At 32.5% G+C, this 21187-nt stretch overlaps 1 protein-coding gene across 1 annotated transcript in view; it reads right to left on the reverse strand.

Annotated features, from left to right (window-relative positions):
• NCKAP1 (NCK associated protein 1) overlaps window positions 1-21187 on the reverse strand; it is an 84350-nt gene that overhangs the window by 41513 nt on the left and 21650 nt on the right. Inside the window, exons 3-10 of the mRNA XM_074364005.1 lie at window positions 10403-10495; window positions 10160-10216; window positions 9313-9455; window positions 9139-9229; window positions 6766-6903; window positions 5898-5946; window positions 4365-4521; window positions 1800-1856 (exon numbers count right to left, since the gene is read on the reverse strand). Of these exons, the coding sequence (XP_074220106.1) occupies window positions 1800-1856; window positions 4365-4521; window positions 5898-5946; window positions 6766-6903; window positions 9139-9229; window positions 9313-9455; window positions 10160-10216; window positions 10403-10495 (785 nt within the window). The remainder of the gene's footprint in view (window positions 1-1799; window positions 1857-4364; window positions 4522-5897; window positions 5947-6765; window positions 6904-9138; window positions 9230-9312; window positions 9456-10159; window positions 10217-10402; window positions 10496-21187) is intronic.

Raw genomic sequence — 21187 nt, forward strand, 5'->3', positions numbered from 1 at the left:
AGCACTATCCTACTGTATACATTTTTGTCACACCTATATAGAATCAATAATTATAACTTAATAAATATCTGATTATTCATATCCTCATTCATTAAATACATAAAACTAACTAAATAAGAGGATATTCATTAAAGGCATTGGGATAAAATCTGTTTTGCACTCATCTTGCCCAAAAACAGAAAGATGAAAAATAATCATAAATATTCATGTACTAGATAGCTCAAAAATAAACTACAAATTAGAATTTATTCTCACATATCAATGAGAAAAAAATTCACAGAATATTGTAAATATTCCAACTCATATTATGTAAAATATACACTGTTCCAAAAAAGTTTTAGAATTTAGATAGGTGCAAAAAATAAATGGCCACACACCCATACACAGAGCACATGCCAAAAAATCTGAGTAGAAGAAATATGCAACACCAGAAATTTGGCTGTGACACAACAGATTAGTTTTAGAAGACACATTAAAATCTAACTTTTGCCTATGTGACCTTAGGTTTCATCTCTCTAAGTTTCAGCCTCTCATCTATAAAACAGGGATGATGACACCTGATTCAAAAGATACATCTTTCATAATGCCTAATATATAGTACTTTTACAATGTTAGTATAATTCTAATGACAAGCTCTCTTTTAACTGATGGTAATAAGCTCATCTGGTGTAATACCTAAGAAAGTGAGCAAAGGTTTTTACTATTTTACTGTACAGGGTTGCTGCAAGGAGTGTTAATATTGAGAGAAAATGTCTACAAAGTACTACATCTGGCACATGTTAATGAGAATCAGGAATTACTACCACTTACTATTTATCATTGTTTTATATAATAAATAAAGGAAATAAAAATGCCTTACTTTTAAAAGATCTTTATAAAAGATAGCTATCACACCATACATCTGCTTAGGGTCTATCACATGAAGAAGTGATAATCACACGTATTTCTGCAGATTAGGAAAGGAATTCTAACACACTCCCAAGTATGTTATTTGTACTCCAGAATTTTATAATAAGTACTTTATTAAAGGGGAAAAAATGCATGAGGAAATAATATAGTACAGTTAGCAATGAATAAAGATGATTTAAATTCCTAATATCTATCCTATAGCCTAAACCCAAATTCTAAAACTTTTTGAGGTTTTATATTTTCACCTATGACAATGGTATTATCTTCTCTCTACCTTAGAAAATACTGATGGATCAGATAATGTTATCTCTATATTATCTAGGTTTATTGGAGAAAATATTCTATGCAAGTATACCATACGTAACAATTAAGCTGAAATACCAAATTATTAAATGAGAAAATTGAAAAGTTCAAACATCTTAAAAACACTAATTTCTAATTTAAGTTATCTATATATTTACTAATAAAATGTATTTACTAAAATTTGGGAAAGATATGAGATTAACATACTTTGAAAAGTAAATACTATTCGGGAGAATGTGAAGATACACCAATTTTCACAAAGTAGTACAAAAATCATCATAACTTGCAAAAATTGGCACCAGAGCATAGTGGCAATAAGAGACCTGAATGATACCAAAACAAAGTCATTGTATGGTATTCCTTAGCACATTTTTTTGAAACACTTCAAAAAATATTTAAAATCTATCTGCACTTAATACCAAGGTTACTAGACAGAGAGGTTATAAATTTATTTCTTATTGATTGAAAGTCCCACACTTCTACTACCACTTCTTACACACCATTAATCTGCAATCACTTCAACAAAATAATGCTTTAAAAAAGGAATTCTTGGTTGAAAGTACCACACATAAGTTAGAGCTACTTACGCATGTGACACAGCTGCCTCTTTGCATTCTCTTATGTCATTAATACGCTTATTATAGCTATGTGCAAAAAAAATATGGAACTATGTTAATCTTAATGTGGTCAATAACAGTAAAAACAAGTTAGTCAAATACTAGAAAGTCAACCAAAAATGACTTATCAACAAGAAAAACTGGTTCTCAAACTGGATACATATGGAAGAAGTCTACCCCCATCCTTTCCTAGCACCTTAAGTACCCAATCAAGTCTACCTAGAAAAATAAACCTCGTATTATATTAAAATCCAGTAATAAAATTAACATTCATAATGCAGATTTTAATTTTACTAAATATATTTCCTTAAGCCCCCAATAGAGACATTAAAATTATATTTCTGATATAATAACAGTGATTTCCAAAAATCGGAAGTGCTGACAAAGCTATTACTTCTGACTTTTTATGCTATCCCATAAGCATAAAAAAACTTCTCAAAGGACATTTACTAAGTGATTAACATTAGTGACTATTTGGGTATAGGGGTTTTGTGGTGGAGAAAACTAGGGCAGGAAAGTATTTGACTACTTTAAATTATTTTAAGGGATAGAATTTTGGATGATATTTACTCACCATTTAAAAAATATATTTTTTCAAATTAAAAAACATTTAAATAAAAGAAACAGAACCCAATATCAAACAGTTTAAAGATGCCATCTGAAAAATAAATGCTAAAAATACATGTTAATTTCCTGGCTCCTACACACAACTCAAAATTCCTAAAATGTTAAAGAAAAATTATCTTCCTGACAACCTCGCTAGAACCACTTACACCAAGAACTCCAACTTCTAAATTAAGTATGCCAAGATTTCTGTGTTCTTTAAGCAAATGTTCAAAATACACTAATTTTGTAATCATTGACTTGTATAAATAATGAGTTTTTATACTTACGGTCTGACTTGTAATTACTACAATAATTCACATTTTATATTGGATTGATCACTCACAATTTAGTAAAAAATTAAAACTTCTCGACTTTAAATACAGAGATTCTTAAATGGTAAATTTAACACTAAAAGTGTAACAAAAAGACAATTGGCTTCATGATGCTATTACACTTACTTGTACCATACATAAAACACAGTCAATATACAGAGACTATCTAGTTCTAAATGTTTACATGTTTTTAAATATGATTCCACAGAGAGGGTGTCAATATGCTAAAACATCACATAAGCTTCAGGATTTTCAACGTGAATCAATTAGGAAATGACAAAGCCCACAATGGCAGGATATTTCCAGGTACTCCACCATCTAAAATAAAAGGTGAACTAAGAGTTGAAAAATACAGACGGCACTGACCTGCATGAGAATGTCAGAGCCACTTATGGTGACAGAAATCGAAATAGTGATCACCTGAGAAAGGGCCAGGGGAAGGGAGACCAGGTGCGGTAGTACTGACGAGAAAGAGGCACAAGAGAATATTCTGGGATAATGGAAATATTCTGCATCTTAATCTAAGAGGTCACCAAAAGTATTCATATGCAAAGTTGTTGAGCTGTACACCTAAAATTTATGACTTTTTCTGTTAATAAATTTACCTCAGTAAACTATTGGGGGGGGTAAAAGGAAGATTTTATAAACCTCTCCAAGATACAGATACAGGAGATACAGGAGGTTATGGCTAATGCTCAGGAACTGGATTTTAATTTACACCCCAGGGTATTTCATACACACATTAAAATTTGAAATGGTATACTGGCTTAAACTGTCAGTAATAGACATACCTTTATGTTTTAATAACTAACAGATTCTTTAAAATCTCAGTTTCATTTAGGACATTATTGAATTGAATATGAAATAAACATAGGTAAATTTCATTTCTACAAAGCTAATGAACCCAAGATAATTATTCAACACTTTCAGGTTCAGGGGATCCTAGGATATTTTATATGCTCCTAATTTCAAAATATTTCATAATTGCTACCAAGTCTTAGCTCAACTTTGTTTTTATTTCCTGGCTACAGAACCTTAAGTGGAAAGAAATGCAGACATTAAAAATTTCAAAGAAACAAATTTGAGAATTATTTGTGTTACAGGAAATCAATACAAATGAGTCACTTGGAATACTTTATTATAAGGAAACATGATTTCCTATATGCAGCAGTCTGACTTCTGTAATTGTTATAATTACTGTAATGAAGTATTTTTGATTGATTCATATACTTTTCCAAATGCACTACATTCTAAAATAGCACTTCTAAACATTTCACTCTTAAAATACATATTATGCTTTTAGTAATATTTATGTCTAAAACCATACTACAATATGTAAAGAGTACATATTTTCTTTCTCCTAGAATACAAGCTTTAAAAGGACAGAACACTAGATATTTTAATCTGTGAAGCTACCTATAAAAAATATAATTACTACCATATCGGGATGATTGTTAAAAACAACTTGGTGTGACTGTTAAGTCAGTACAGGCTTATCTTCTTGACTAGTATGATCCTTCTCTATCCCCAAAACTTCAATAGATATTACACTCACTACTCTTTTCCAAAAAAGACAAAATAATTGAAAATGTCATACCCTCGTATGTTTACAAATAAGTCTTCCGCAGCTTTGTGAATGTGGAAAACTTCATCCCGAAAGAGAGAGAGGCAAGAACTACTTTGAAGAGCTAGCTTCCAAAGGTTCAGTGCTGTTGTATCAGTATTTAGGATCCCATGGCACAAAATAAAGCCAACTTTAAACAAAAAGAAAAAAAATGTGAATGTAAAAGTATTCCAAAGTTAGGTTATTTGAGTTAAAGGGCAGCTTTTCAAAAATAAAGAAACATAAATACAATCACTAAATTGAGGCTTTTAAGCAACAAGTAATAACACATACATATATATATGCGTGTGTGTGTGTGTATGTATAAGATGGCAACAATATTTCTTTTTCAATAATAATTTTCTGTACTCTGCAAAACCAGTGCTTTGAACCTACACTGATGAAAAAAAAAAGTGTCACTTCTGGGTTGTAAAGGAAGTTATTTCAATCAATGAGTAAAAGATATTTTAAGCCAGAGATCAGAGGTTATTAATACATACATAATACAGTAATCATTACAGTTGTTACAGTAACTGAAAAATAAAGCTAATCTACTCTTCTAAATCACCAGATGAAATAGCATCTTGCATTTTCATAGCAAATTATAGGTTTTACTAAATAAGTCCTTTGACATGTACTATCTCACATGATTATCTTGCAGAGTAGAAAGAATTGGGGGTATCCTTTTACAATTGAAGAAATGAAGGTTCAATGACTTGCCTGAAGTCATCTTAATGAAAGTATTACAGCTAGACTTAGCCTCAAGGAGTTATACTTAAAGTCAACATTCTTCCAATATATTATGCTGCTCTCTATTATATGAATTCAATTATCTTTTACCTTTTGTTATCTAATTTGGAAATCCTACACAACTGTGTAATCCTATGTTTGTTGATATCTTCCTACATCAAGAACTATAAGAACTATAAAAAGCACAAACTGCTCAAAATTATTCCCCTCTGCCAGTGTGCCTGAGGGTGGTAGAAAAGAAATATCCTATGGCAATTCTCATTTCATATTCTGTGTGTCTATTTCTCTTAGTTTGTGGACTTCACAGGAGCACAAACTAGTAATTTCCTCCCTCATGCATCTAACATACTGCTAAACATGAGTTGTCTACTATACGTACTAAAGTAAATTAAAACCAAAAGACTTAATTGAATAAATACCAAAAAATGATTTAAAAAATTTAGTTTTGATGGCCATGTTATAATATAACAATATATTATGTAGACCTTGAGCCTTCGATTTAGTCTGGGTTCTTACTTTGTCTTTGTTACTTACTAGCTGTGTGTACTAAGCTTTAGATTCCTCATTTATATAACAGACCATCTCTCAGGAAAAAGGACAAAAAAAAAACCCAAAAAACAAAAAACTACCCTAACAGGGTTAATATAAGGACTGAATGATATACATAGAAGGCTTACTTAGCACAGTGCTTGACACAGAAGTAATACATGTTACTTGTTATTTTTCTCTAAAAGTTAAACCTGAGAGGTAATCACAAAACTAACCAATTTTACTTACAGATAATCCATTTTTCCATGGCATCCAAGGAGAGATATTCACAAGGCATCTTAAAAAGAGAAAATATAAATTTGTGGCTTAAAGAAATTCTAAAAAAAAATATTCCATACTGAGTCAGTCTTCCTTCTCTTCCTCCTGAGAAGTCTGACTACTCAATTCTTGGTTCAAATATCACAACATATTTGAAAAGTTGGATAAAAGTTTTATAACCTATATTTACACTTGCAGTGCATAAAGGACAATGGAAGCTGTACCCTTTTCACATTTACACACCCTGACACTTCTCCTTAAGAAACATTGCTGCTAAATCATTTTCAATCTGGTAAATGACACCTTCTGAATTTCCCAAGGCTACTGCAGAGTTTGCAGTATTCTGAAGAATACCATTTTCAGTCAAATTAAAAAAGATTTATGTACCTGGATGCTCTCTGTCGTACCCATACCCAAATCAGTAATTATGTGTGTGTGTTGTCTACATAAATAACATCTATGTTCATATACACAGAGAAAAGACTGAAAAGAAATAGAACAGAATACAATAGCAATTCTCTCTAGTAGGAGAGATTTGGGGTGATTTTTGGGTTTTTTTTCTTTATAATTTTCTGAAACTTCCAAATTTTCTACCATAATAGAATATGGCAAATTTTCAACTTTAAAAGAAAATACTCATACTACTAATCATATTAACTTAGCATCAGAATCTAGAAATTAAAAAATTAAACAGTATGACAAATACTAAGCATTTTACAATAAACTTCACTGACAAGCTAATACTAATTAGAAAAAAGAACTGCAATAGAACTGCTTTATATATTTTTAAAAATCAACTTCACTATTTTCATTCAAAAAAGAAAATATAGAACCATACAGTGTCAGACTGTGCTGGGTTAAGCATTGTACTTGGTGCACTGATGAGACTCAGTAACTGGGCATTTCTCCACTGGTCAGCTGAAAGATTCCTTCGGGGATACACCATCTGAAGAGAAATCAGTGCATCTGAAAGAGACTAATTAAAACAGGGAAAAAGAAAGTTTAGGAATAGATTGGGTTTTTCTCCTTTTCCCATTTAAATTCCAGCTAGAACTGCTGTGTGTTTCTAATTATACCATCATAAAACAAGAGCCCTATAACAAATATGCTCCATATATCTGAGGTGGGTCCCAGTTACCCTCCTCTAGATTTTTTTTTTTAAATTTCATGAAAGCTACATAGATTCAACATTCCTGAGTAGAAGCTTAGCTCAGGAAATCATCTTAAAAGTGAAACTGTTTGACAATCTTGAGATCTTTATTTCAAAAAGGATGAAGAGTCTAGTGCCATACTTTTGTGCATCACTTTCTACTCTAAAGCTCTCACTGAAAGAAAAAGACATTAAGGTTATATGACTGTTACTAGAGCTCAATGCTTCTTCTCATATTTCTTCAAAGATGCTTTCTAAAAATAATCCACTGTACTTTATCCTAATAAATTACTTAACTTTTATTTGCCATTTGGTCTACTAATTAAACCTTTATCATCAAAGTATTTACTTTTTAATCTCATCTGCTTCTTGCTTGTTTTTAACTATCCTTTGCTATTCACCTCTGCTTCTAAAAATTCTCTACAGAAAGTGATTCTTTAATCTGGCTGCACATAAACAGCCAGGGGAGTTTGTTCAGAAAAAAAGAATCCAGGGCTCTGCCTGAACCAGAATCTCTGGACGTAAAACCCAGGAAATCTGTTTTTATCACACTCCAAATGATTCCAAATAGCTTTTTAAAATTAAATTAATTTAACTTTTAACAAATCTTATCAAATACATGATGGTTTTTCTATCAAACTCTGAGATTAGAACACTGGAAAAATCAAGATTAGGAAATAACTAGTTTAATCCAAATGGACAATTCTCAAGTAGTTATTAATAGTCTGGTATATGCTAACGGCTATGAAGAGCTTAAACAGAGATCCAACAGCCTTTAAGAAAATTTTCATCACCTAAGTGGGAAAAGAACCAAATCTGAAGTGGCTAAATAAAAACAAGGCCATGCATGACTGGCAAAAGTTCATTCAGAGGAAAAAAATAGGAGAGGAGAGGGGAAGACATTTCTAGGCGTGAAAAAGCACTATAAAAATCAGAGACACAGGTGACTATGATATACTCAGCACTTTGAGGAATTCTGACACTTCCATCTACAGTGCTGATTTTTAATTCAAAATTGATGTCACCCCCAGCTTCTTTCAAAAATAATGATTCAACTAACTCTAAGACATTAAACCTATATAAATTTGTGGGTATAATAGAATGCAAAGAAATTAAACTAAAAACGCATCTTTAGAATTTTCATGGGATTAAGAATAATGAAGAAAAATTCTTTGTGTGAACTGTAAAAAAAAAAAAAAGAACAAAGAGCATTGATTCATACAAAATACTGTATTATTAAAAAGTCTTAACTCCCATATTCAAAAAGAACAATGGACCAAGATTCTAACATCCTAGGTTTTAGCTCTAGTTTTGCCACAATTGCTGCCAAACGGCTTACTTTTGTCATATCAGTTCTCTAGCCCTCAATCTCCTTATCTATAAATAATGAGGATACATGAGATACCTGTAAATTTCCCTGATGTGCTTAGGAATTAGCCCTCCTGCAAAGAAGCCATGATGGCAAAACTCTTTCAAACCAAGACCATTTCATTAAGAACTATTTTTTTTAATATATCATAAAAGACAGACATTCCAAATTGTCACAAAACTCCTGCAATTTTTTCTCATTAAGAGGCTACATTATAATAACATACCTAAACTTTATCAAATACTATGTACCTAAATACTTTTTACAAAGTAACTCATTTAATCCTCAAAACTGCCACATGAGGTATCATTACTCCATTTTTACAGATAAGAAAACTGAGATATAGTTAAGTTGTTTAAGTAATTTGCCCAGTATCACACAATAATTGGCAGAGTTGGGATTAGAACCCAGGCAGTCTCATGTGAGAGTAGACACTCTCACATACAAAACTTCACTCCCTCTATATCCCATACTGAACCTTAAAATTATAATGGATTAATATATTTCTGAGTTTCTATTCACTATTCCAAATCTAATTAATGAGTTCTCTGGTTCACAATGAGATAAAACCATGCATAACTATTATTCACATCTCATTATAATTTTCTTTCCTAAAAGTAGTTTATCACCAACTATCCATCCTTAAACTAATTCATATGCTTATTAAAGCACAACTAAAAATCAGCTCTTACCTTGCTATGGGGCACAAATTCTTCCATCATCTTCTTTAAAGGATTTTCATAATCCACAATCATCTGACCAAGGCGTGGGTATTCTCGGTCACTTAAAATACACATATCAAATATCACTGAATTGTAAACCATCAAATTAACAATTTCACACAGATTTTTATATTACAGGTATACCTTGCTCCATGGGTCATTTCGTGAGCATAGTTGTATAATCCAATGATTGCCTTTCTTTCTTCAATTCGAGACAGCAGTATCATTAGTGTTGTGTAAGTTATAATCAAATCTAAGTAGTTCTTTGTTAAATCAAAGTTTACAGTCTAGGGAAAAAAACATTAAGTTCAACTCCTTCCTATTTCACAAACTTTTAAGCACATACACAAAAATCTTCATGGCAGCTACTGAAAGCTAATAATTTTCTATAGTTATTTATTTTATCCCCATTTCTGAAATTCTATCTAATTCCTTTCACCAAAAACATGTCTAAAATTTGGGTGTTAGATAATAGTTTTGTGTTTCTGACACAATTTTATGGATGACAAAGCGTTTGCGTTCACCCTATTCAAACTAACAGTTTAAATGGATAATCAAAACCAGAATAATAAAAAACACAGAAGCAAATCTCACTAAGCAAGAAAAAAGAAGTATTAAATAAGACATTTTTCACTTTGACTTCCTATGTCTAGAAATTGTCTTACTAATAAAGGTTTTATTAAGTATGCCTTTTATAGAGAAAAATATTATTTGTGTAACCTTTTAAAATTGGGCCCATTAAAATAAAATACTAAAATAAACAACTATTTCCCAGTATGTATAAGATTTATATTCAACAACAATCAAATAAACAAGTGAAAGTAGAGAATACATTATAAAGCCTTACCTTAAAAAATACAAGCAAAATTAACAATGCTAAAATTTTTATACACTAATCATATAAATTTTCTCTAAAGGAAAGCATGTGGTCCCCTTAGTTCTACTAGAAACAGACAGAAGAACTGAAAATTTTTCTGAAAATAATACTTACAATATCAAAGAAGACTTGGCAAACATCAATAGTATTCAGCAATTCACAAACATGGTCCTGAAAATAAAAGTTTAATTTTTTACCTATATAAATACTACTAAATTCAGAAAACATACACAAATAAGATGTATTTTATTGTTCTAAAAGAATTCTAATTTTATTATCTACAAGTAACAAAGCAATTTATACAATTAACAGATATCAATCTCTGAAATGTTAAATTTTACGTATTAAAATATATACCTTAAATTCCATAACATCTACAAATGTGAAGTAATATAATGCCAGATTTTTCAGAATCTCTGATTTTTCTTTCTGTAGTTGTGCAAGCTGTTGCTGTAAAAACAAAATTAAAATTTATTATTTACTGAGAACAAAATTATTTAATTTTGCTACAAACTATCTTCTTTTATGATTGCTACATAGAAGCACAAGCTTTTAGAACAGTATTTCTAGATGACTGAGGCTCTTTTAAAAAGTCAAAATACTCAAGACAGAAATTGCTAATAGTGATCAGCAACTGAGAGTGTGAGGCTATAATACGAATCAAAGCAGATTAGTACCAAACTGCACTACTATTAAGGAAAAGTGGAATACGTTAGGGAAAAAAAATTACCAAATGAACTCTTAAAAAAAACTAAAAACAACTTATGAGCATGATCACATTACTAGAAGTGGGAGAAAAGAAGGTGAAAAACATTATAACTTACACTACAAAAAATGATATGCTTTATAAATTTGGAACTTACCAAAAAGAACATCCAGGCAAAGCCACGTTACGCATGCAAAATAAAATGTAGATACAAACATAAAATACAGTAACGGTTCCCTGACCAGATCCACAAACACAATAACATATTAAAGAAAAGTAAAAACCACAACAAAAAAAGAAATGAGAAAGAAGCAAAACTAGAATTAAGACACTGGTAAACATATGAGAGGGAAATGTGAATACAAAAAACAATTATTATTCCAACCGTTATTAAATTTACAAAAGTCCTAAGTTTCCTTTTTTAAAACAACTATTAATACAATTTCTGAAAGAAACCAGCCATATTTAATGCCGTATATCATAAGTCTGCTAGAATTCCAAAGAAGACACCTAGGACCTTCATACTCTGTAGTCTAAAGAACAATAACATCCACATCATTTAGGAACTTGTTAGAAGAGCAGAATCTCAGGCCCACTTCAGACCTACCAAATCAGAATCTGCCTTTTAACAAGATACCCAGGTGGTATGAATGAATATTAAATGTCTGAGAATAATTTACCTAGAACATGAGAAAACTAGAAAATATGAGAAAGTGGTTCAAAATATCAAACCTGCTATCAAAGCTCATTCAGTTTTGAGGCTCTCAGACAGTTCTTACTTACAGTATTGGGAGAGAGGTGCCTCTACACATAATTGGACTGAACCATTATGGTAAGTCAGAACATTTATAATAGTGAACATAACATCAAGAGAAGATTTTAAAATAACGATTAAAAGACTATTTAAAACAGCAAGCACAGCATTCTGGTAGATTCAACTATTATAAAGTACTCTAAATACTGCAGTCCCTTAAGACATTTAAAAAAGTAAGTATGTCTAGGAAAAAAAGCATAAATGAAGTTATCTCATCACTTCCCCTCCATGCCAGGCAAATTTGAGTTATACACTTATAGAGATGTGTACAAATGTTCTAGTCTTATTTATAGGAGTAGCTGACTTTATTTTGAACAATATATGTTTCAAAACAATTCTATGTTTATACGCGCATTTTCAATCATTACCACTCACAACATCAAGGAGACACTGATTTAAAAATAATTCAGTTTCCTCAGATTATACTATCTTTACCTTGTTCAACAACATTAAACATTTATAATTGATGTCTTAATCTTTTTCCCTGTCTTTCAGTATTTTCAGTTTGAGTTTTGAACTCTAACAGATGAAAGCAAACTCATCATACAATATGATAAGGAGCAAAAGTATAATTTGGTTGTTACTGGGCTTAATTATTAATAGAACCTCCTTTCAATTTTAATGTCCTAGTTTGGATCAAAAAAATGACATAGTCACCATCTTAATATGGGCCTTAATGATCTTTTATATGAACTCTCATTTCACTTATTAAGAAGCTAATGCTTACAGAACTAAAAAATAAAAATCTTCCCAAAGTTACATAACTACTTTCTATGACAAAGCCAAGATTAGAAATTTCGTACCCATATTTCATAGAAAAGTGGTCTTTCTAGCATTCTATATGCCCCAAATCTTCCTTTTTAATAATAAAATCTCATTATGGTCTCAATTTCTCATTCAACTTTATTTTCCCCCAAAATTGTATGTAACTAGCCTCTATAAGTGGCTAAAACAAATTTACTGAATTCAAAATAATTACTCAAGTTTTTAAGGCTCTATATAATTTGGCCCTAATTTACCTTTCCAATCTAAATTTCCCCTACATCCATTTATGCACTATACACAGTAGCCAAAACAAACTATTCACTATTTTCTATATACATCCCCTGTTTTCTTCAGTTTCCTCTATTGGGATGTCCAAATTTCACTGCTCATGTAACAAGTCCAAATCTTACTAAACTACTCAGCTTAAAATGTTAACCCCATTTTCAAGAAACTATCCCTGATAACTTCTTCCTTCAATGCAAATAACATCTCCCTCCTCTAAATGTATATAATTTCTAATAGTATCACTTAATACTTTATATCCGCTATCTCCAACACTATAAAATAGTGTACCAAACTCGATGTTTTAATCTCCATAGCCTATATCATATAGCTCTGCACATAAAGACGTATCCAATATAAATATCTATCAGATGAGTGACTATGACAAATATAAAAGATTTTTATACGTCAGGTGACATGTTTTAGTAGATGACACTGGAGAGCCCATCTCTCATTGTGAAATCACGGCTAAATGACTTAACCTCAGAGCCTAATACCCTCATTATCAAGTGGGAGCTGATGTGGATAGTTTAGCCAAGATAATGTACATGAGAACATTTTAAAGTGCCTGGAAGAGAGAAGCTGCTCATTAAATATTAGGTGAATAACAGAAGACACTCACAGACCACTTCCTCAAAATAAGCAAAATTAAAGCTATTTTAAATAATCTTAACACTACCCATAGTACTTCGAGTAAGAGCTAATATTAACTGAGCATGCTCTTTGCCAGGCATTGTTCCAAATATTCTACAAGTATTTCATACAATCCTCTCAAAATCTCTACAGATAGTTATGATTATGTTCCCTATTTAATAAAAATAAATTTCATAAAGCTCTGCATGAAAGAGTTCAACTATAACAAAAAAGAATAGAAGTGCCTACAACTCTTGGGCTTCAACTGCAAAAAATGCTACATTTTAGTTTTAAAGTGAAAGAGAACAGACACTACCAAAAAGAAACCTTAGGTTCAACATTCAGACCAAGTTTTTTTTTCCCCTCTATCATCTCATTGTTTTATAGTAAATTAAAGGTAGAAAATGGTTTAAGAATATAAATCAGTAATACACTGTTTGATGTTACAGAGCAAAACATTAGAAAAGTTCATTTTGAGAAGAAATGATTTTATTTGCTACCACTTTAAAAGCATATCATGGGTACATGGGTTAACAGTATTAGGAAAATATTTGTACAATGCTTTCATTAAATTTCTAACTATGGATTATTACTCTTACCATTTAAGTACAATGTGTAAAAACAAAATGAACAGGATAAACAGCCACGTAAATCACAAAATAAGATCCTAACTCTGCACTGAAAAATCTTGGTAATGAGTCTTTATAAAATAAAGAAGCATTTTCCACACAAAAAATAAGTAAGTAACACTGAAACTTAGTACTTACTAGTTTTCATTCTTTCAAAGAAAAAGTACTGGCAAATTACAATAAGGAACCAATGACTAAGAGCTAACTCATGGATTTTTCAACATAAAGGAAAGTGACTATAGTCCTTTATTCACCATTTCAATTATTTCATTTATTCTTTCATCATCAAAGCTGTTTATGCATAATAAATTATTTTTCTTGATTTAAACTATGCTAGTACTTTGCTCCTCTTAAAACATCACCAAGTACAGACGTTTGATTCAGGAAAAGCTTTGTTCAAAATTTCTTACTATAATATTCCAAACCAGGCTTTTTAAAATAAAAGTCCTGAGAGGCTATTTGCGTAAACCTCTTTTAAAAGGAACTGTCTGACCACCACCGTAGTCATCAACTCTTAAGTGGATACTATAGTCTAGTAATCTCCTAACTGGTCTCTGTACTTCTGCTCTTGCCTCTTCAGTCTTCATATAGCAGCAGGAGAGTGGACATTTTAAGGTAACACACTACTTGAAAAGGCAACTCCAATCAGAAGATGTTAACACTAGGTGAAGACTGTATGTGAACTCTCTGCATTATTTTTACAATTTTCTTTGAGTCTAACACTGTTTCAAAATTAAGAGTTTTTTTTTTTTAAATTCCAACAGTTTCCCATCACACTTGAAACACAAAGTCCTTACCAATGCCTCAGAGTACAATCTAAATAGGACCCCTGCCTGTCTGCATGACTTCATCTCCCTTCATGTTCCTCCAACCTCTCTCAGTAGTTGTCATGGTGGTCTGCCTGCTGTGTTCATCAAATAAATTCACCACAGTTGGTCCCACCTCAGAGCCTTTGCCCTTGCTCTTTCTCATGTCTGGGATGGCTCTTCTCCAATTCTTCACATAGCTCAATCCTTCAATTCACTTCTCTTCAGTGAAGCCACTGTTGAGCGCTTACATAAAATAGTCTCCTCACTCATGTTACTCTCTAACTCCTTATCCTGCTTTCTATTTCTTCCTACCACTTACCTCCAAATGAAAGTACATATTTACTCACTTTAGTTGTTTGCTGTCTAACATTCCAACTTGAATTAAAATTCCATGGAGGTAAGGAGATTTGTATTATTTCATGCTATATCTACAGAATCTAGAAAACTAGCATACAATGGATGTATATAAATGAATAAATAAATGATCCTCAGGTTTCTCAGCATAAAAATCATGGAATCAATGTTTAAGTTGCACTGTTAATTATAAATGAACGTAATTATCAGGTATCAATTCATGTCTCAAGTGAGTTTATGTATCCTAACAGAGTGGTGATTTAATCCCTTGAATAAATCCCTAAAGTTGGGCAAAATATTTCATTATGTCCTTACAGGACAGTAAAGTGTAAAAAAAGAAAATGAGAAACATCTAAAGAGAATGACATTCATATCAAATATAAACAGATTTCCTAAGATTACATGAAAATCCAAATTAACACAAGGATTAGTCATTTTAAAAAGAGTTCATGGGATTTTGTCAGACTTTCCTTTTGTCATATACAAATTATTCTATTGGCATTCAGTATTTCAGATACACATTTTTCTGAGCCAACGGTAGTAAATAAATTTTAGGGAAAGTTATCCTAACACTTGCCTAATAAATAGGTATAACTGAGTATTTAAGATTTCCTACTACACTCAATCCTCATAACTATTTTTCAAGGTTCATTTTTAAAACTGTGGTAAAATATAACAAAATCTACCATTTTAATGATATTTTATCTATAAGCATGCAGTTCACACTTAATAAGTATATTTACACTGCAGTGCACCCATCACCTCCATCTATTCCCAGAATTTTTTTCATCTTTCCAATCAAGGTATATTCTTATCTTCATTTTCTAGATACTGAAATAGACTAGAAAAGGGTAAGATGCTAATCCAAGTCAATCAGATTTCAAAGTTCAAAACATCTCTTCAATATACTTCAAAATTCAAGTTGCCACACAATGACACAGAAGGAGTACAGGGATAAGCAAAGCTAAACGTATTTTCTTTTCAGAAAATACTCGTATTTAATTGTAGTTTCATCAACCTCACAGATCTAAACTTCTAAGAACTCCTCTAATTCAACCACTTCATTTTATATATTAAAGCATTTTTTCCCAAGTTTACATTGCTGTCATCTGTTTAAATTAATTCTGAAAGCAAAGGGCTTCTGTATTCTAAAGAACAGAAAGGCAAAAAAAAAAAAAAAAAAATTAAAGGTTGTATCCATGCCTCTTTATTTTTCCTCTCATCAAGAGTTGTAGTCTATTTTACCACTCTTAAAATCTCAGCTGGCCTTGGGACTTGTTTAACCAACAGAAAGCAGCAGAAATGATACTCTTTACTTACAAGACCTTATAGCTTCATATTTTGTTCTTTTTTTGGAACATGCCCTAAAGTGTCATGTGTGAGGAAGCTTGAGATGTCATAGCCCATGAAGAGGTTCAATATCCAGCTACACCAGCTGGCTCCATGCCCTAGCCACCTACCAGATGAATGCAGTTATGACCTAAGGCTGGTGAGACCAGCAGAGGAAGTGCCCAGTCAACCTTACAATAAAAAGTAAGTTGTTGTTTTAAGCCCACTAAGATTTGGGGTGGTCTGTTATGCAGCACTAGGTAGCTGAAGCAAAGATTAATATAAAGCTCAATAAAATACATTAAAACAATCTCTATTTCACCACCTGTGTACATTAACTTGCACCAGGAAAATCTTTGGAAGTTTAAGATTTCTGGTCGCAAGATGGTCAAATTAATGCAAACTGATGAGACTAATTTCATCATTAGTACTAGAAAAGCACTAATTATGTCCCAGTACAGTGTGGTCGGTTAGGTGTAATATCTTTGTATAAATGTGTTAATGATAATATAATTTACCTCATATAATGGCACCATTTTCCATTATGAATGAAAATGTAAATGAAGTTAGTCCCTTTACATTCAATTTTAATAATTTATTAAAAAGCCTTTTTAATATATAATATATAATTAGCTTGCTTTCACAACCTGGGTACAGAGAAATAAGTCAGGCTTTCTTTACTGATTAGATGTTGTAACTGTAATCGATAGTTATACTGAGCTACTTAACATCAAAAGTGGCCTCAGGTGCTATTGATCTGTGCACGATAACATGCCAACAATAAGTAGTCCTTGCCAGCTATACTTTTTACTCTTTAAAGTTTCTCTTCCTATCAATTATCATTTGCTCCTGATGAGAGTACCCTTTAATGTACAATGTGTTAGAAAACATACATGTTATAGCTTTGCCTAAGTAAACTCAACAAGCTTGGGCACAATGAGACCAAAAAGCTTATTTCTAAATACATTTCATTTTTTCTAAACTATCATTTCGGGTTGCCAAAAATCATTTATTTTTCACAGCTTTACTGATGTACAATTTACATGTCATAAAATTCAACCACCGTAAGCAAACAATTAAATAATTTTAGTAAATTTATAGAGTTGTGCAACCATCAACCCTACCCAGTTTTAGAACATTTCCATTATCTCAAAAAGTTCCCTTGTGCCTATTTATAGTTAATCCCATTCTTACTCTCAGCCCTAATAATTACTGACCTGCTTTATGCCTCAATAAATTTGCTTTTTCTAGACATTCCCTATAAAATGAAATCATATAACATGAAAGCTTTCTACATCTGGCTTCTTTAATTTAGCCTAATAATTCTGGAGTTCGTCCATGCTTTTAACATGTATTGGTAGTTTGTTTCTTTTAATTGCTGTATAGTATTTTATTAAATGGACATACCAATTTAGGATTCTTCAGTTTATGGGCATTTGAATTATTTCCATGTCTAAGCTATTATGAACAATGAATGTTGCTATGAACATATCTCTATGTGGACATGTACTTCCATCTTTGTTGGAAAGATTTCTAGGATTGGAATTGTTTCCTGCCTGTTCTCAGAGGCATGTGATATGAAAAGTAACCTCTAGATAAAAGACAAGTAACTGTAATAATATATTATATAGTCAACAAATATCTCAACCTGATATTACATTATCAGACACTAGGGGGAGGGTATAGCTCAAGTGGTAGAGCACATGCTTAGCATGCACGAGGTCCCAGGTTCAATCCCCAGTACCTCCTCCAAAAAATAAATAAATAAGTAAAACTAATTATCTCCCCAACCAAAAAAAAAAAAAAAAAGAAATTTATATTATCAGACACTGAGAGAAGCTGGCGATAAAAGTATGAATAAAATGCTGACCCTGCCCCTAAATGAGCATACAGTCTAGTGAGGAGTGTACAGGTATATATACAGGTAACTCTCACTTTTTTTAGTTCAATATCCAGTTTTAGAATCTGCTTACATCACAACTAACTTCTAGGTGGCAAGGTTCAAAGATGGTGAAAAACTATAATGTTTAATTCTCACCCTCCCTTCAAGACAAAGACCCTCACCAATTGGTAATAACACGAAAGAAGTTTAAACACACACACACAAAGTATGAGAAAGATCACAAACAAGAAAGGTCAGAGCTTTTAGGAGTGGTGAAGATGATGAGCAAGATGGGGAAATTTAAAGGAGGGCCTAACACTGAGAAGGCACCCAGGGATTATTTTTGTTACTTGATTACATACTGACAGAGAATGGTGGCTAATACTAAACTGCCTCAATCAGCAGGCCTATAAAGAGGAATAAAGTTTATGCTTAAGCTGTCTTGGCTTCCTTCTGGCTTTCCTGGGCATCTGTTGTTCTTTGGAGATTTGGAGACAAGGTGAAGTGGCATCAATGGGAGAATAAATTCCATTTGTTATCTCTAATATCTTCTTAATACCCTACCTTTGTCAATTCTATGAACGCAGAGGGACCTCCTATCCATTCACCCTACTATCTTTTTATTGTCACTCACCCTCTCATGTTACTTCCTTTTTTATCCATCCTAAGATTAACTGGCCCATTATTATATTACTCCCTTGGCCCTCTTTCCCGCTATCACAATTGCCTGATAAAACCCACAACAGGAGAAAGCCTATACTATGCTGACTCCATCTCAACCTGAATTCATGACCATTAACCAAAACTGAGTAGCAACATTATGCCATTTTCACCAATTCACCCTCCCACTCTCTACAGTGATTATTCTCCTCCTTCTCTCTCTCAATAATTCCTCTTTAACGTGATTCTCAGCTTGATACTAGCATGAGACCTAGACTTATACCGATAATTGACTACTCAACATCTCCACTCAGACTTCTAATAGGTCTCTCAAACTTAACGTATCTAATATTGAGTTACGGAGTGCTATTCCTTTCTATACTCCTACCCTAAACCTGTTCCTCTTGCTTCTTCACCCCAGTAAAGCTTGGTATTTGTTCAATCCAAAAACCCCGGGGTCTTAAATTTCTCATTGTCTATTACACCCCATACTCAATGCATCAGCAAATACTGTAGGCTCTGTCTTCAAAATAATCCAGAATCTCAACATTTCTCACCTCTACCACACTAGTCCAAACCACTATCAGCTCTCCTTTCAATGACTGCAGATTTCCTAATCAGTTTTCCTGTTATTACCTCTGTTCCCCTCCAGACTATTCCTCAATCCAGCAGTGATCACAGGTGTATCACTTCATTCCTCTACTGCTCATCTCCAATAACATCTCAGCTCACTCAGAGTAATTAGCCAAAGTCCTTACTATGTCCTAGAAAGCCCAATATGATCACTCACTCTGTCCTCATCTTCTACTACTATCTCCCTGCCCCCTTCCCCAATCACTCTGGTCCACTCATAACGGGCTACTTCCTGTTCGCTGAACAAGCCAGGCAAGCTCCCACCTGAGCCTTTGCTGCTGCTGCTCCTTCAGCACAGAAGGCGACCCAGCTCACCTCACTCCTTCCTATCTTTAAATCTCTGCCCTATTGCCTCTTCCTCAGGAAGGCTTTCCCTGGGTCAAGTAAATTAGCATCTCCTCAATATTACTCTTTGTTCTTTTTAGAACTCATCTCTCCTTGGTATTATGTTCCTATTCTTTTTTTTTTTTTTTTTTTTTTTTTTTTAGTTTATCTCTGTCCAGCAGAATGTAAGTTCTACTAGAGCAGTGACTTGACTTACTTACTGCTGAGTTCCCTCTCCCAGAACAGAACTTGACTAACACAAGGAACTTAGTAAATGTTTTAAATAAGTAAGTGAATGATAAGTAGAGAGGACTATGGGAACACATACAAGAAGTACTTAATCTAATCTGAAAGAGTTAGAAAAAGCTTCTCTGTAATGGTGACATCTAAGGATAGACCTGAAAGACAAGTAGAAGTTAGCCAAGTGAAAGATTAAAGAAAGATTGTTCCAAATAGCCAAAACAGCATGAACAAAATCAGAGGCAAGAGAAAGCACAGCCATTTATTTGTGACATGAAAGTGTATACTCTCCCAAAATTAAATACTCCTTAAAAAAAATAAAGCAATTAAACCTATTTCTCCATTTTTTATATTCTATCCTACACCAGACAATGAGGACTAACACTATCCTATATATTCTTGGCCAAAGATCACTGGTGTACATATTTAAAACATTTTTAGCCAAATGAGTGCTAGGAAGAACAACAGAAATAAATGTTTTGCAACATCTGTTATTTACTCCATTATAGTTATTTCCCTGTCTTTTATTTTGGAACTTGGCAAATAACTTTTGATTTGACAAGAGGTAAGACCAGATTGGCCATGGAAAACAGTAAGATACCACATTAAAGGTCCTCAAAGGATACCAGGTTAAAAATGGCTAAATGCCCCTTCAAAGAAATAATCAAGAAAACAAAAACGAAAGTTGAACAGGTGATTAGGTATTGGTAAAAACATCCTTTGCTATTATGAAAGGAAATCATAATCACCACTGCAGACAAAGTGACTGGTTAACAACTGTTTGAAAGACGTCTGAAAAACTATCACTAGAGGCAAGACATAATGTTAGGAAATCTGAAGAAAATGGAAAAATTATTGCAAATGGCAGGAATGCATCTCCTTGGGGGCTATATGAAACCCCAGTATAATGTTCACTGGCCACCTCATTTACAGAAAAACCAGAAGCATCCTTGAGCTGAAGAGGCTATAATTGTAGTTTTGTATGATTAGAACATATAGCGCACAAGATTCACAAAATAATGTGATTTTAAAACAGATGTGTTTTGGGATAAGAACGACCCCTGGGAGTATCACAAAAGCTG

The sequence above is a fragment of the Camelus bactrianus genome, chromosome 5, assembly GCF_048773025.1.
Source record: "Camelus bactrianus isolate YW-2024 breed Bactrian camel chromosome 5, ASM4877302v1, whole genome shotgun sequence".
Classification (NCBI taxonomy): Eukaryota; Metazoa; Chordata; class Mammalia; order Artiodactyla; family Camelidae; genus Camelus; species Camelus bactrianus.